Source organism: Neovison vison, chromosome 11 (genome assembly GCF_020171115.1).
Source record: "Neovison vison isolate M4711 chromosome 11, ASM_NN_V1, whole genome shotgun sequence".
In the NCBI taxonomy this organism is placed as follows: Eukaryota; Metazoa; Chordata; class Mammalia; order Carnivora; family Mustelidae; genus Neogale; species Neogale vison.
The window spans coordinates 72,269,815-72,286,754 of NC_058101.1; the positions used below are offsets into that span (position 1 = coordinate 72,269,815).

The window sequence follows — 16,940 nt, forward strand, 5'->3', positions numbered from 1 at the left end:
TGAGGATAGGCTGTACACTGTCACGGTGGACTTTAATTCTTAAACAGGAAACACATTCTCTAACGGGTATGTTCCTACAAAGCCATTTCAGGAAAAACAAAATAAAGCCTTCTCTTTTTAATAATTGATCCATTTGACCCCACATGACCTTCAGGGTGTAAACAGCTTCTGCAAACATTTGGGCAAAGGGAGGGGAGGACATCAGAAGGGTCTCAGTTTCTTGGCGACATTGAGGTCCAAGTACTCATCCAGAAAGCTGTTTGCAATCCCCAGGGCGCCTAGGACCATCAGCAGAGCCAGACTCCCCAGACTCAGCCGGAAACCAGTGATCCTACAGGAAAGACACGAGGCAGAGACATGGTAACCAGTGCAGCGATGAAGGGAGGCATTCTGGGGTAGGCTGCTCACCGCTGGCACCTCCCAGAACTTCAAACGCTTTTGCCATTTGAAAATTTGGATTCATCACATGAATTTAAGGGGATGCCTAGCCACAGAGGTTGACTCCTTTGCACACTCAAAGGATGGTCACGCCTGGGCAGCATTGTTTCCTTTGCGACTTTTTGGAGATCGTGCGCAATCCTTGCAAGGATTTCAAGTGTGGCGGCTGCGAGCGCACACTGAGTGCCCAGTTTGTACTTGATGTTCCCGTCTCACCCCTAGTTATGCAAGGCCTGGGAAGAAGGGTCTTGGGCCACTCAGATCACTTGTGCAACCACAACCATCGGGGCCCTTAATAACCTCAGGAATGCACAGTTAATTCGACGTCATCCAGCCTCTCTTTTCCTAAGTGTCACCCAGTTCGTAGTTTCTCCTTACCTTTTTTTAGCTGCTTCCGAATATCCCCAGAAATACTGGTGACGAGCATATATGTACACCAGACCCAGACAAGTAGCAAAAACTACAGAGAGGAAACAGAGAAGATATGGAATGTGACGGTGGTCTCTCAAAACGTGGTATGACAACTGAGAAAATGCTCACTAAATGTACACATGTCCAGAATGCACAAATAGCTCTGACAAAAACAACTTAATTTTTTTAATGGGCAAAATATTTGAATAGACAATTCATACAGGAAGACAAGCAAATGTACCAATAAGCACATGAGAATTTTTTTCAACATTATTCAACATCATTCAGTATCAGCAAAGTGCATCTTAAAGCCACAAGGAGAGGATACCACCGCAAACCCACTGCAATGGCTAAAATTTAAACAGACCAACAACACAAAATGTTGGCGGTATTGGTATCCTCATACGTTATTGGTGGGAATGCAAAATAGTACAGCCACTTTGGGAAAAGTTGTGGTAGTTTCTTATGACCCAACTTTTGGGTCCACTTTTTACCCAACAATTCCATTCCTATATATTTACCCCCAAAGAAATGAAAGCACATGTCCATAAAAAAACTTGTACAGAATGTTTATTGCAGCTTTATTCATAATAGCAAAAAACAGGAAAGAGCCCAGAAACCTACCAACAGGAGAATGGATAACCAAACTGAGATAATCATACTACAGAATACCATGCAGCAACGAAAAGACATGGATACTTGCAACAACATGGTGAGTCTCAACATTTTTCTGAGTGAATGAAGCATGGCACAAGAGTAAACACTGTATTGTTCCCACGATGGCAAGTTCTAGAATGGGCAGAACTGAACTATGATGAAAAAGACCAGAATGGTGTTTGCTTCTGAAAGGGCCTGACGAGGAGGAGCAGAAGAAAACTTTCTAGGGACATCTGGGTCCCTCGGTCAGTAAAATGTCCAACTCTTGGTATCCGCTTAGGTAATACTCCCAAGGTTGTAAGATCAAGCCCCACACTGGGCTCTATGCTCAGCATGGAGTCTGCTTGTCCCTCTCCCTCTGTTTCTCCCCCTTCTCTCTCGCAGATAGATAGATAGATAGAATCTTTTAAAGAAAGAAAAATTTTGAGTGGAAGTCATGTCCTGCATCTGATGGGCACACACTTGTTAAAACTCATGGAATGGACCATGTATGATCTGTGCCTTTCACTATACAGTGTGTAAATTTTACCTCAAAGAAATGTAAAGTGCAGCATGATCTTCTGTCATCTTGTCCCACAAAAAAAATATCAATATTTTCCCTACCATCAGGAACCCGCTCTCTTCCTCAGCACCCAATGGATGGAAATTGCGAGAGCCCTCTGGCACACACTTGGAGTCTATCTTTGGGGCTTTGAAATCCTGAATAAAATTAAATTCCTTATTTTATTAGATCACAAACATTTTCTTTAGTTTCTACTCTACACCGAGCAGAGTCTAAGGATTGGGGTCAGCAGTGAAATAGATACAAGCTCTCTACCTTTACAGAGTTTATCAGCAAAGACAGCCAACAAGGAGAAAACTTAGAAGAACATCACAGAACTGAAAGTACAGGGAAGGAAATGAGGCAGGAGGGATGGAACAGCGGGGGTGGAGGAAGCATCCCTTAAAAAGGGGTCAGGGAAGGCCTCCTGGGGGGAGGATGCATGCCTGGGACCTACGGGTGAGAAGGAGGGGGCCAAGCGAAGAGATGAGATGGCAGGGGTCGGGGGGCAGCTAGCATGTGAGGGAGGAAGTGGACAGTTCCTGAAGCAGACTACAGTTCTGAGGCCTCCCCTCCAAACCCCCCATATAATGACTTAATTCCCTCGAAGCTAATAAGAACTATTCCAGGCAATTAACAGGCAACTTAAGTTTTCATGAGGAAGAACAAAATTATGACAGAAAATCCTTTTCTGATACTGGCTTCATTCAGCCCGTTACAGTGACATCCAAAGGGTCAAATAGCAGAGACTGAGTCCCATTATCAAAGGCAGGTTTCTTATTAGTTGTTAATGCAGACTTACCTGACAAGGAACAACCGCCTTCTCATGCCCTCAGGGGACAAAAACGTGAGATGGAATAGAGTTAAGAAGTCTCTCTCTCTGAAGGACATTTTATCTGAAATTCCTCAGTTGACAGCAAAAATTACAAGAAGACAGTGAAGGAGGTTGCCTTTGAAAGCCACTGGATTGGGGTTTAGTGAAATCTTAGCCATCAAGTATCAGACCCAAATGAGATGATGAAAGTTATCATAAAGCCAAAGAGATTGAATTTCTCCAACTCAGACAGCCAGTGCTGCTCTGACCCCATTAAAGAAACAGGCAGATTTGGGTTAAGGCTTCAGCTCGCCAAGGATATTTCCAGATGTTTGCAGAGTGGCTATACACAGGAACACGACAGCCTTGTGAACTCAAGGGTACACGTGTTATTGAGAAAATACCTACAGACCCTGCCTGTACTTGAAAGCCAGTTTTCTCCCACACTGATGAATGTTAAGTTGAGCAAACTACGTAAGCTGTGGGTTTGTTTCCCCATCTGTAGAGTAGGCATCAGTTACAGAACCTACCTCATAGGAAGGTTTCAATTCTATCTATCCCGTCCATGGGATGGGTTTGAAGATGTAAAACAGTACCTGGCACGTAGTGAGTGCTCAGTAAATAACAGCTATGATCATTAGGGTGAACTCTTGCAGAGAAACTGGAATTAAGGAATCAGAGTTGAAGACCAAGATCATATCATTTTCATCTGGGAATGCCCAGCATGCAGTTTGCTCCAAGTTGGTTTTCTCGTTCTGTTTTGTTTTTGTTATTTGTTTTACCGAGTTAAACTGAAATGAAGCCAAAGTTAGCTTATCTGCAGAGTGGTGCTCTTTGATGCACAGAGACATGGATTATTTTGTTTAAAACAATTTCCGGAATCAGTCGATGTTTGGTGGCACATCCTTTTCTTAATGGTTCTAAGAACCACAGTCATCATTAGAACAGAGTCGATCCTATTTTAAAATTACCTTGATTGAAATACCATCCAGCCATCCACAACGTAATCAGAAATATGGGGTAAAACTCCACACAGTTTTGTCTGCAGGAAAAAAAATATAAAGACACTGGTCATTTTTTTTTTTTTTTTAAGATTTTACTTATTTATTTGAGAGAGAGACAGAGATAGCACCACCGGGGAGGAGAGGGAGAAGCAAGCTCCCTGCTGAGCAGGGAGCCAGATGCAAGGCTGGATCCCAGGACTGGGATCATGACCTGAGCTAAAGGCAGAGGCTTAGCCAGCTGAGCCACCCAGACGCCTCAGACATGGGTTATGTTATGAGAAAACTCAACCTGAAAACATTATGCTTTCATCTGGAGGTAAATGTCTAATCTCTTCTTATAAAAATAATATAAGAATTACATAAAAACTTAGATGTCTTTTCATGTCAAATGAGTTCTCCAAGGTAAGACTCAAACACTGTTTAAACCTCAGATCCAGGCCAAGAATCACTTTCCAACATGTAAGCTGCCAGTAGTAGGAATGAATTTTAGCTCTTTTCCAAAAGACAGACCTTAAGATGGTTCTGATTCTAAGTCCAAAATTCATTCCACATCTTTTCTAAAGAACCCAGAAAATAACACAATTTATATTTATCAGATCTCTTCCCCAAAATTCTTACACATTCATTGCCTTCCACTTGAGTTACCTAGCAGTTAAAAAACACTCTTAAATAATTCCCCTAAAATCTCCTGAATGCAGTATTCTTCATTCCCATTTTATGGAGGGGAAAAATAAGTCCTAACAGCACAAGTTGACCATGCCTTGCAGAGAATCAAAGGTTCTGTGTCACCGCCAAATTCCAAAGCCCTGTCCCAACATCAAGTCAAATTGCCTCTATTCATAGAAAACTTGGACAGAAAATCTGATACTATTTTAAGCAAAAAGGAACAGTTCTCTGAGAACTATAATTCATCTGCACCTAGCAAAGAGAAAAAAAAGATGAATTATACTCATCCTTCCCATGCTGCAACCCCAAGGGATCTCGGTTAGGTCGGCTGTGCTCCTTGCTGACACTATCACAACCGGAAAGAACTCTACTCTCATTTGTGATGTCTTGAGTTGACCCTGGTGGGAATGGCATAGTGTAGAGAATCCAAAATGATTCCACATTATTCTTTGAAGTTTATGTACGCAACGTTATGAGACAATCGGCCCAGAGATAGCTGATATCCATTCTTGACGACCTCTATCTTCTAGCCGAGGTCACCATGAGGGGCTTTATTTTCTTAATTTTAAAAAAAATGTTTTTTATTTTGCTTTGGCCACCAAGATGGCAACATAGGGGGCTCTGGAACTTCCCTTCTCCCACGGATATCCTGATTGTACATCCACACTCACAGAGCGATTTTCTCTGAAGGAAACCCAAAAGCCAGCTGAGTGACTCCTACAGTGGAGACAAGGAGAAGATACCCATGCTGAAACAGGTGGGCAAGGCTGAGACACACGCTTGCCATGCACCGCCCCCCAGCACAATGCCATACCAGCAGCTTCTCCCTGAGGACCCCACAGATAGCCTGCCAGCTTTTAAGACTCCTGCTTGAGGGCTGGACCCTCAGAACCCTTAGCTCTGAAAGCTAATGGGGCTTGCATCCACAGGATTTGGGGGAAGGACTCTAGCAGGACAGCGGGACGATCCCTCCTTACAAGGGCTTGCCAGCAGGGGTGGTGTCCCTCACCTCCCTTGAGGCTCCAGGAAGTGACCCAGAAGATAAGGGGAGGGAGTGTTAAGGTCCTGGGTGAGCAGGGCTGCTTAGGAGCCATTGAGATTCCGGCAAGGGTGTAACTCTAACTGCATTTGGGCTCCCTGAAGGCGGAGCCTGGAGTATCTGGGCAGTTCTGCTCCCCAAAAATGATTCCCTTTGTCCCCTCCAGGCAGTTAGTCACTGTTGGTGTCACCCTAGCCTCAGGTCCTAGCCATGCTCATTATCCATTGCTCCTCCGGGTCCCACTTGGGCTGCCCTGCCTTAAGCCCTAGTCCCTCTGAAAGGAGGCTCTGTCCCTGTCGTCTTAATATCATATATCAGAGATCGAAAATAATTCTCCTGACGGCCAGCCATGGAGCCCAGCTATATGGCGATGGTCTTCCTTGTAGCTGCCTACTGAGAATATACCAGGTCCTGCTTGGCTGACACACCTTCTGTCCTGTTCTACCCGTTCAGTATGATCTCTTCCTGCACCACCCCAACCCAGCATGCAACCATGTCTTTCCGCCATCACAGTTAAGTGGTTCATGCCTGGATGTGTCCCAAGATAGCTCGTTCACAGCAAGGTGTCCACAAACACTGTTTAACTCAAGGGGGCCAAGTTCGGAAACTGTGTTCTTAACAATCCTATCAGTGACTAATTATAGTTACATTGACAAGAAAACTAAACTGGAAATAATTCCTGGTCTCTTTTCGACACGAAAGCAGATATGTTCTGTCGTCTTACTCTAGGTGATCCTCAGGCAAAGTCTCCAAATGCAACAGAAAACGAATGGAAGCAGCTGTGCCCATTTCCCTTCATGTGGGAAGGGACGGAGGTAGCCCATTATGGCCACTGAGGGACTGTCCCCTTTCCTGCATGCCCACACTGAGGGAAACATGTCTCTACTCATCCCTGGTTAGAGCCCTCTCTGCTCAAAAAACCTGAGCTCTTTTGATATTTAAGCTTCCCATAAAATGATTGAGGGAAAAGCTTTTCCTTTGTTATAGGCAGAGTCACCACATGGCTCAAAGTCTACCCAGGGGCAATGACAGGAAAAGTCTATTAGGAAGACAGTAGGGTGACCAATCCTCCTAGTTTGCCCTAGACTGAGCGGGATTTCAGAACATGGGACTTTGAATTTCATAACCAGGATGGTCCCAGATACATTGTCTCAGTCTGCCTAGACCTGAGGGTTTCCTGGGATACAGAACTTTGAGTAGGAAAGTGCCAGACCAACCGGAAGGAGCTGGTCACCAGAAAGATCGACCCGAAGAAGCCTATGGAGATTGAGTCATTTTGGGTTCATGCCCAACTCCGAGGGAGCCCAGACTTGTGGCCACTCCAGAGTCCCACTGGACCCGAAGCCAGCAGTAGTGAGTACAGTACTGAACTAAGTACCATTAGCTCCTGTATGTCATGAACTGTATTGCTCAGTTCACCTCATTTTGGAAAAAAGAACCAAACTGAGGCCTGACAGCCAAACTGAGCAATTCCTAAAACATGGGTCTCCAAATTTTGTTGACTGTACAGTTCTCCTGGTTGCATAACCCCATTAAAAAGCAACAGACAGACACATGTCCTCCTATATGTAGCAGAGGTAGTGAGCTGGCCACAAAGATGGTGTGAAGTTGGTGTTGCACCAGGGACCCGATGCCCAGCTGTCCTGGAGTTGGGCAGGGCCATTTCCTGCCAATGGAAAGAGAAAGTAAAATATGTCACCTCTGAGCCAAATGGTCAAGAAGCAGGTGTGCCAAGCTCCCTTCCCTCCCACACTGGCTGAGTGGGGAGAGCTCTAAGGACAAGGATGGGGACAGACCCTTTAGATGGACAGAGTGTAGGCCTCTAAATGGCCATGTGGAAGGCTGTTCCACCAGGAACTCCACACAGGACCCTACATGACCAGGACACACACTTCTATTGTGTTAAACCACCAGGAATATGGGGTTGATCCATTAGCCCAGCTCATAAAATCAACTGGAAAAGAATATCAACTACATGATAAAACACACACAAAACAGAAATTAAAGAACAAGATTTTAAGAGCAAATATTAAATCGAAGCTCCCAAGATTCCTCACCCTCCCAGCAGATTACTTAATGTCCCCTCAGCATGGACACATCACCTGGGGGAGCTCTGACCTCAAGCTCTTCTGAATTGCTCTGCTATTTGGGCGATTAGGAGACTGTGTATGACACTCTTATTCACAGAAAATGTGAACCAGGTACCGAAGGGAAAAACCGATTACCTAGAGTACCTAGTAGTATAACACGCTTCAGAAATAAAAAGAGACAAGGCAACCTAAAGGAGGCTTCTTAGGAGGTTTTCCTCTTTTGCATTTTCGTTAGCTCCTTTTCCTTTCTCCTTCTGTTTGGGTGAATCATTTGGAAGCAGTGGGCCGCCCACCGCCATGAGTGGCCTGCTCTATTAGCAGATGGCCCAGCCTCAGTCTGCTGGCTTTTGACCCTGGAAAGTCTTTTTGATAATTACACTGGCTGAGGGTCAGAGAAACAGGTTAATGTGCTCAGCAAAGGCTTGCAGAGTAAAGGTGCTGAGATGATCTTTCTATATAGATCTGTAACCATCTGAACTGCTCCTTGTCGAGTAACCCTTATGTGGGAACTCGAGAGGGCAGTGGCCACAGATGGCAGGAGGGCAGGATCGAACCCCCGCTCAGGGGTGCTACTGCTGCGGAAGCACCAGGATGAGCAGACGAGGGAGTGAGGCTTGCAACTCATCCACACCCCTGTTGCTCCTCGTGTCCCGCCACCTGAGACTCAGCCAGTGTGGGGGACAGAGCTATTTAGTGGTGGCACGGACTGACTGTTGGTGTCCCTCAAAATTTGTATGTTGAAGGTCTAACCTCCAGTGTGGCCGTACGTGGAGTATAAAAGTAATTAAGGTTAAATGGGGTCAGAAGGGTGGGACCTGATAAATGGGATTGGCATCCTCCTATGAAGAGACACCAGAGAGCTCTCTGCCATCCACCAGACTCACCCCGCCCACCCCCTTCTCTGTCTTGGCGTGTATATGCCAAGGAAATGACAAAGGAAGACATGGCAAGAAGGCAGCCATCTGTAAGCCAAGAGAGGAGAGCTCTCACCAGAAACCCAAGCAGCCAGAACTATGATCTTCGATCAAGATCTTGATCTTCTCGTCTCCAGAAGTGTGAGAAAACAAATGTCTGTTTTTTAAACCACCCAATCTGTGGTATTTTGTTACCGCAGCCTGAGCCGACTGATACAGTTGGTGGAGGAGGGTGCTACAGTTTGAAGGGCTCATAGTTTAGAGTCATGATCTCACCTCGGGGACCCGTAGCCCATTCTAACTCAGTGGATAAGGACATCTTAGGCTTTTAGTTAATATCTAAGATGGGTGCACTTGTAAGAAAAATGGAGATATGTTTATTGCCTCTTTTTAACTTGTTTGTACTTATTACAAAAATAGGTAATCCAGGGCGCTTGGATGGCTCAGTGGGTTAAGCCGCTGCCTTCGGCTCAGATCATGATCTCAGGGACCTGGGATCGAGTCCCACGTCAGGCTCTCTGCTCAGCAGGGAGCCTGCTTCCCTTCCTCTCTCTCTGCCTGCTTGTGATCTCTGTCTGTCAAATAAATAAATAAAATCTTAAAAAAAAATAGGTGATCCACATTACTTATAACCCCAGTGTTGCAGAATACCTGAAAATTATTCTTTGTGAATTTTCCTTTCTCCAGAGTTTTTAGACATACAGTAAGGCCAATAGTTTGAAACTCTAAATTTCTGGATTTGAATTCAAAATGACTATAAAAAAGTAAATGAAACAGCAAAAACAAAAAATTTACAGATATAGTGGGTAAGAAGAGTGTAATATTTCTAAAGAGTACTCAGGTTCATGATGAATGGGTTACTTGTGACAGGCTAATTCTGAACAGAAACTGAGTAATTCAATATTAAGCAAATAGGGGTGCATTCAAAGAACTAAGTGAGAGGAAATTCTACTATCTTACCCAGCACTAAAGAAACCATTGTTGGGACATTACATATACTTCCAGGCTTCAGGTTTAGAATACAAAAAATCTTAGTCCAAAGAGAACAACCAAACTTTTTTAATGATTGGGGGGGGAAGCTAAAGAATTATTACAATATAGCCTCAAAATACAGAAGATGAAAGATACTTAATAATGGTCCCCAAATGTATGAAAAAGAGTGGGGTCATTAACAGCTATTGTGCTCTTCTGATGAGAATAGAATCAGAGGGAATGTACTTAAATTGCAACAAGATCAAACAATTACTTGGATCTACTTCTTAGATTTATAAAATCCTTCAATCTAAAGGGATCAAGATACTCAAATTAGATGAGATCGAATTTTCTAAGCTTAGCAATAACTTGAAGGAATGGCCCTTGTTGAAACTATACTTGATTTGTTTACAAGTTTAAAAATGTATTCCAGTAAAAGACGCAAAATTCTAGAAAGAGTCCTCTTTAAGACCCTTCCTGTAAGAAGGAAAGAGGACTGAATGGGGATGAGGCCCTGGGCTAGTAATATGGGTAAACCGGGAGCCATAATAATCTCTGCTTGGCAAATGAATATCCAACCTGAGGTGAGCTTGAGATAGGAGATAGGTACTTCCTTGTGGTCAGAGGGACCTTGAAGTGGTTGTTAGGAGATGTCAGTTTCCACTTAGAGATAGGATTAGTCCTGACACCAAACTTAGGACAAAATAGCAGGGGAAAAGACAGCATTTCTGATATAGCTATGACCCTAAGACCTTCAAGGGAGGCTGAAGGACTCAATGTCCTTCAGGAGAAGGTCCAGGAGAGCCAGAAAAGAAAGTGCTTTTCCTCTTGGGGATTTGCAGGACTCAAGAGAGCCTACCCTTGAAGACAAGAATAGCCAAGTAGGCTTTAGGATGACCTGGTTATCCCAAGGGATCCTGCCCTAACCACCTCAGATAAAATCAAAATGGCTTCACTAGCAATGAATCCCATCTGATTTGGCCTGTTTTCTTAAACTTACAGTCTACGTGAAGACTTGGTCTAGCGCAATGGAACATCTAAGAAGAAATTCAGGAAAGTGAGTAGGTCATCCTCACTCACCCTTCAGAGAGAACTCAGGACAATTACCACTATGCTCTTAAAGGTATTTGATGACTCCTCACTCCCTCTGCCCCACTTATTGGCCATTATTTTTTAACCCCTCTTCATTCTCCCATGATTAATCAAACAGAACAAACAAAACACTTCTAACAAGAAAATTAAGTGTGTATACATTTTTTTAAATAAACAGCAGCTTAAGAGAAATATTCCAAAATGGCATCCAGCTATAGAAAAGAAGAGAGAGGGGCGCCTGGGTGGCTCAGTTGGTTAAGTCTCCAGCTCTTGGTTTCAGCTCAGGTCAGTGTTGTGAGACTGAGCTCTGGGACTAGCTCTGTGCTCAGCACAAAATCTGCTTGGGATTCTTTCCCCCTTCCTCCTCTTCTCTCCCTGCTTCTCCTCACTCCCACCGCCACGATCTCTTATTCTCTCAAATAAATACACAAATCTTTAAAAAAGAGAGAGAGAGAAGGGCGAGAGCAATAACTTGAAAGAAATCAAATTTGTGGAAAGCGTAAGTACAAACAGAACCAGAAGCAGCCCAAGGACTGAGCATGCCAGAAGCCCAGCACGTCCCAAAAGAAAGTTCTTAGATGACAGAAGACAAGGTAGGAAGATGTGGAATTTCCTCCTGTGAAGATGTTTATAAATAGTACAGTGTCTCCTAAACTTCAAGCATTAATATATCACTGTCAGAAGTTTAGCATCTCCATATAACACTTATTATTTTTCTATAAATCACCTATTTTTTTTTACTTAAATTAGGGAGAATGAAATTTTATGAGTAGAAAAAGAATATCACTTTCTAAATAAAGTATAAAAATAAATCCCATGAGAACAAAATTTGCCAAGTTCTCATTAGATGCTGTTGATTGCTGAAGGCTCAGAGCACAAGACCCTCCCTCTGTCGAAGAAGAGAATGGATGTTCAAGAGGTGTTGAGAGCACATCACGAGGGCTCCGTGCTAAACCTGACAGATTGAACCCATGTTTATTTCTTCTCCCTCCTGAAACCTCACTAAAATGCCAGTAAAGGGGAAAAAAATAGATATAAAGTCATCGAGATCAAGGAGAGTGGGAGCAGACACAGCAGTAGAAGAGAGATGTTAGCAAATTTCTGAAGAAGGACAGCCCTCAGGGGGACAGCGGCTGAGCTGACAGAGTGCAGACCGATGAAGCCTCCGTACCTGCAGAAGGACGGACCAATGAAGACTAAGACACTGCTCATCCCAGAACCCCAACAGGCTCAGGAACTGGGGACTCCGGGTACCTTTGAGGCTAAAGGCTGAAAGGGAAGAACTGGTTGACAGACTCTAATAAGGAGTGCTTTGCTCCCCTCCACCTCTGATCCCCACTCCTACTTCCCCATCCCAGGACAGGGGAGCTCTATTGCCTAGAGAACCCCAACCAGAGAATCGCAGGGGGGTCCAGAACAAAATTCTGTGCTAGGACCCATGGCCACCTACATACTGTGTAGAAGAAGAACCTTCCTGCCTTCACCCGGCCCACTTTCAGGTTTTTGGAAGTAAGACCTATCGTACTCATCCTCCTCCCTCAGCCCACACTTGCCTGTCCCCACAGGGGCCTTAAGAGTTTTCTCGAGAGAAACCAAATGGTCCCAGAAAAGGAACCTACAGATACTGCTGTTTGGAGCTCTCCCAAAGAAAGCTGCTGATGATCAATCACCCTCTGGCGAAGCTGCCTAACTCAGTAAGCCCCAGCCATGCACACGGAGTTCCCGCTCATTTTCTGACACTCTTTATTAAACAGGCACAGACAGCCCATCAAGAACCACTTGACTTTTGAGTAAAGCTTCTAAGATCTCCTTTGCTCAGATCTCTTTGCTGGACCCTTGTCTTCTTGATTTCTAAGGCTGGTTCAGTCCTTGTTCCTCTTCTCTCCTTTACCTATACACACTCCCTTAAAGAGTTCTTAAAAAAAAAAAAATTCTTCCAGTGTCGTGGTTCTAAATCATCTTCGTGTGCCAGTGAATTTGTATTTCCAGCTCAGATCCCTCTGCCAAAATGCAGATTCATGTATCCACCTGCCTGCTGTCTCTCTACCCAGATGTGTACCGTACCAGGCTGTTTACAATGCAACAAGAAAGGACCCAAGTAGCGTAGTGAATGACAATGCTGACAGCCTCTCCTTAGCTGTAGCGTAAGTCACATCTCGGACTCAACATGTCAATCAGAATCACCTGGTCTTCCCCCCGAAACTGGTCCTCCTGCTGCCTTCTCTCTCTCGGTTATCTCTCGGGACGCTCAGGCCAAATCTCTGAGGTCGTTCTTGATGCTTCTCACACTCCATATTTATTATGTCAGGAAATTCTCTTGGCTCTATCCTCAAAACATATCCAGAATCTGACCATTTCTCACCATCTCTACTGCTACCTCCCTGGTCCAAGGTAGCCTCCTAACCGAACTTCCTCCTTCTACCAATGCCTCATATAGACTGGTCTCAGCAAAGCAGATCAAGTGATCCTTTGAAAATATAGGATGGTGTTACTCCTCCGCTCAAAACCTTATAATGACTTTCTGTTTCCCTCAGAGAAAAGCCAAAGGCCTCACAAAGGCTTTTAAGGCCCAACATGATCCATCTATTAGCTTTCTAACTTTACGTCCTACCACTTTGTCAGCTCCTTCTCTCAGCCACAGACTACCTTGCTCACCCACCAGGCACATTCCCACTTAGGGTTCCCTCTGCCTCAAGAGGCTTTTCTCTGCATGTTCACATGGCTAACTCTTACCCGCTTCAAGCTTTTGCTTGAGTCACCTCTCGGTGGGGTCCACACGGAACAACCTAAATAAGAACCCGCCCCAACTCGCCCCCCAGCAACCCATCCCTATGCTCCCTTACAGTGCACTCCTTTTTCCTTTATTTCTTAACACTTTCGACCTCTTGCTTAATATAGTATTTTCTTATACTATTAGCTGTTTCCTTTCCATCTTCTTTGACGATAAGGTGAACTTCAAGAGAGCAAGGATCTTTGTCTAATTTTTTCACTGGTATATCATAAGCTACTGGAATAGTGCCAAGTATATAGAGGTGGTCAACAGATATTTAATGGGCAAATAATACATAAAAATGAAAGACAGAGGCTAAAATCAACAAATAAGGAGGAGCTTGGAAAAAACAGAAATGATACAAGAAGTTTAAAAAATATCATAAAAATCCTCAGATATAAGAAATTAAACTGTATTCATAAAACAAAAAGGGATAATTTAATAGCAGCAGTAAGAGCTAAAGAAAAATCAAAGAATAAAAATTAATTCTTAGAAATTAAAATTGATATCTGAATTTTTTAAAGGTTAGTAAACAGAAGTTCCAGAAATTTCCCAGAAAGAGCAAAAGTCCAAGAAGATGAAAAACCAAAGATAAAAGAAAACTAGGTGACCCACCCAGAGCTCGACATACAATTCATGGAGGTTTTAAGAATAAAGGAACAGAGAAAATGAAGAAGAGGAAATTCAGGGGAAAAGATATTTTTAAAAAAATTCTAGAACAGGAAGACATGAGTTTTCAGTCTGTAAAAGAGCTTTATGTAGGGGTCAGCATACTAAAGACAAATGCCTCTCAGTCAGCACAGAACCATAACATCTTAGGACATTGGGATGAGAGGAAGATTCTAAAGCCTCCACAGTTTCCAAAGAACCAGGAATTAGAATAGCACAGAACATAACGACAATACCAGTGGAAACTAGAAAATAATAGAGGAATATTTTCAAAATTCGGAGAGTAAGGATTTTTAACATAGAAATATATGTCCAACCAACACATCAATTAGCTGTGAGGCAGAGTAAAAGCATATTTTGAAATGTAAAGTCTCAAAATCTGACCAACTATTCACCCTCTCTCGGCAAACTTCTGCAGGGTATGCTCCACCAAAATGAGAGAAAACCAATAAACAGGAAAATAGGAGATCCAGGAAAGCAGGTAATCCAAATCAGGAGACAATAAGGAGAATTCCTGGAATGATGACAAAAACTCCCACAATGATAACGTGTAGCAGGTTTAAAAAGCATCCTCCAGATTGAAGCAGAAAGATGGAAGACTCAAGCAGAAATGATCCAAGGGGGAAAAAATGGTATTACTAGTATAATGTATTTGAATGTACTAAGAGAAGATTTTCAGTTCTCTTAAAGATTTGAGGATGGAGCTAAGCAAACAAATAAAGACGCAATCACTAACCCCAGATAAAATAAAAAATTTCACAAGAAAGAGCTGAAATCATTATATACTATTTGACTCAAGTTTGAACATTACTTAGTTAATTATAATAATATAAACATTGGCTGTCGGTTTAACTCAACAAAGGGATGTAACTGTACTGGAAGGGGGAGGTAAGGAAAAGAGGAAGTGGAAACACATGAAATTCTTTCTTCCATAAAAGGAAGCTAATGCATACTGTCTAAAATTAATTAATCAATAAATAGCAGTGAAAGCATAATGTTTAGAAATATGGAAGTAAATACCAAAAGTAGTAGTCAGAAGGGTGCCAATGGTTGTCTCTGGGGTTGGATTGGCAGTAAGGAGAGTTATTTGTTGCTTTCAAACTTGTAATGTCACTTTATTTTTAGACCACATACATGTATTACTCTGATAAAAAATAAATATTGGAGTGTGGGACATATCGGCACCAAACCAATGCTTTCCACTTGACATAATCATAAAGATTCAAAGACAACCGAAAGGGAAATGAGTCTCTCACCATGTCATTCAATGTTACTGAAAATCATATCTTGGGCATAAAGTTTCAGTCAAGTAAGAGATCAAGCTCTGGAGATCTGCTCTACAACACTGTACCTCTACAAACAATAATATTTTATACATTTAAATTTTTTAAGAGGGTATATCTCACATTACATGTTCTTACCACAAGAAAATTTTGTTGAAAAAAAAAAAAAAAAACATGTGTATGCACCTCTTAAAATGATCTCTTCTATTAACATCCCACAATTTCAAGCCTGGGGAATAATCTGTGCAATTCTTTTTTTTTTTTTCTTTAAAGATTTTATTTATTTAGTTGAAAGAGAGACAGTGAGAGAGAGCATGAGAGAGCAGATGGTCAGAGGGAGAAGCAGACGTCCCGTGGAGCTGGGAGCCCGATGCAGGACTCGATCCCAGTACTCCAGGATCATGACCTGAGCCGAAGGCAGTTGCTTTACCAACTGAGCCACCCAGGCACCCAGTCTGTGCAATTCTTTTGAAGCAAAGAGATGGACAAGGGAACAAAGTTGTCAGCTCAAGGATCATGACTTGCCCAAAGTGATTCAAGATGGAATAAAAAGCCAAATAATCCAATCATCATTAAAGAAATCAAATTCCATAGTTGAGATTTTTTCCCACAAGGAAAACATCAGTTCAGATCATTTTACAGGCAATTCTAACAACTTTGAAGGAGCACAATCTCCCAATCTTACTAAAATTCTCTGAGAAAATAATTCTCTAACCCATTCCATGAGACTAGTATAATCTTGGTTTGTTTATTTATTTATTTATTTGACGGAGAGAGATCATAAGCAGGCAGAGAGGCAGGCAGAGAGAGAGGGAGAAGCAGGCTCCCCACTGAGCAGAGAGCCTGATATGGGGCTCGATCCCAGGACCCAGAGATCATGACCTGAGCTGAAGGCAGAGGCTTAACCCACTGAGCCATTCAGGTGCCCCTAATCTTGGTATTAAAGTGAGATGAAGATCATATAAATAAAATAAAATTATAGGCCCACGTCACTCATGACATAGATGAAAAATCCCGAAGTATTAACAAAAGAGCCGAGTGACACATAAATGGTGACACATGCAATGTTTCTAAAAGCACTTATTTGGGGGATGAGATCTAAAGGGAGCCCTAGCTTCTGTAGCAGCCAAACTCATGGTGTTTATGGTGGAACATTCTGTGTGCATCTGAAAAGACAAGATGATCAAAATCACTACAAGTATGTGTGAAATGGAAAGTTTTCTCACTCTTACAGGCTTAGGATTTCAGGAAATGGTTTGTCTCTGCTTCACGTGGAAAGGTAAAATAAAGATAGGAAATTGATGTCATAGCTAATCCAGCTGGAGGCTATCGAACTCTCAGAGTACTCAAGGGGCTCTTGAACCAAACTGCCATGCTTAGAGATATAGAGATGTCTTTCTTAAGATCCCAGCATTTTCTTTAAACGCACCCTCTAAATTCAAAATGTAGGTCAGTAGAGACTCCATGTGCTGGATGCTTCAAGCTTCAAGAATCATGAGAAGGGGTTTGGCTGGGAAGTATGGTTTGTTACAATGGGATATCTTCTCTGCACCTCTTTGCCCGGATCAGAAGTCTCTATA

At 42.9% G+C, this 16,940-nt stretch overlaps 1 protein-coding gene across 1 annotated transcript in view; it reads right to left on the reverse strand.

Moving 5' to 3' along the window:
- MGST2 (microsomal glutathione S-transferase 2) overlaps positions 1–16,940 on the reverse strand; it is a 28,904-nt gene continuing 11,964 nt past the window's right edge. The window contains exons 4-6 of the mRNA XM_044268052.1: positions 3,833–3,903; positions 817–898; positions 1–331 (exon numbers count right to left, since the gene is read on the reverse strand). Coding sequence (XP_044123987.1) covers positions 202–331; positions 817–898; positions 3,833–3,903 — 283 coding nt within the window. The 3' untranslated portion in view covers positions 1–201. The remainder of the gene's footprint in view (positions 332–816; positions 899–3,832; positions 3,904–16,940) is intronic.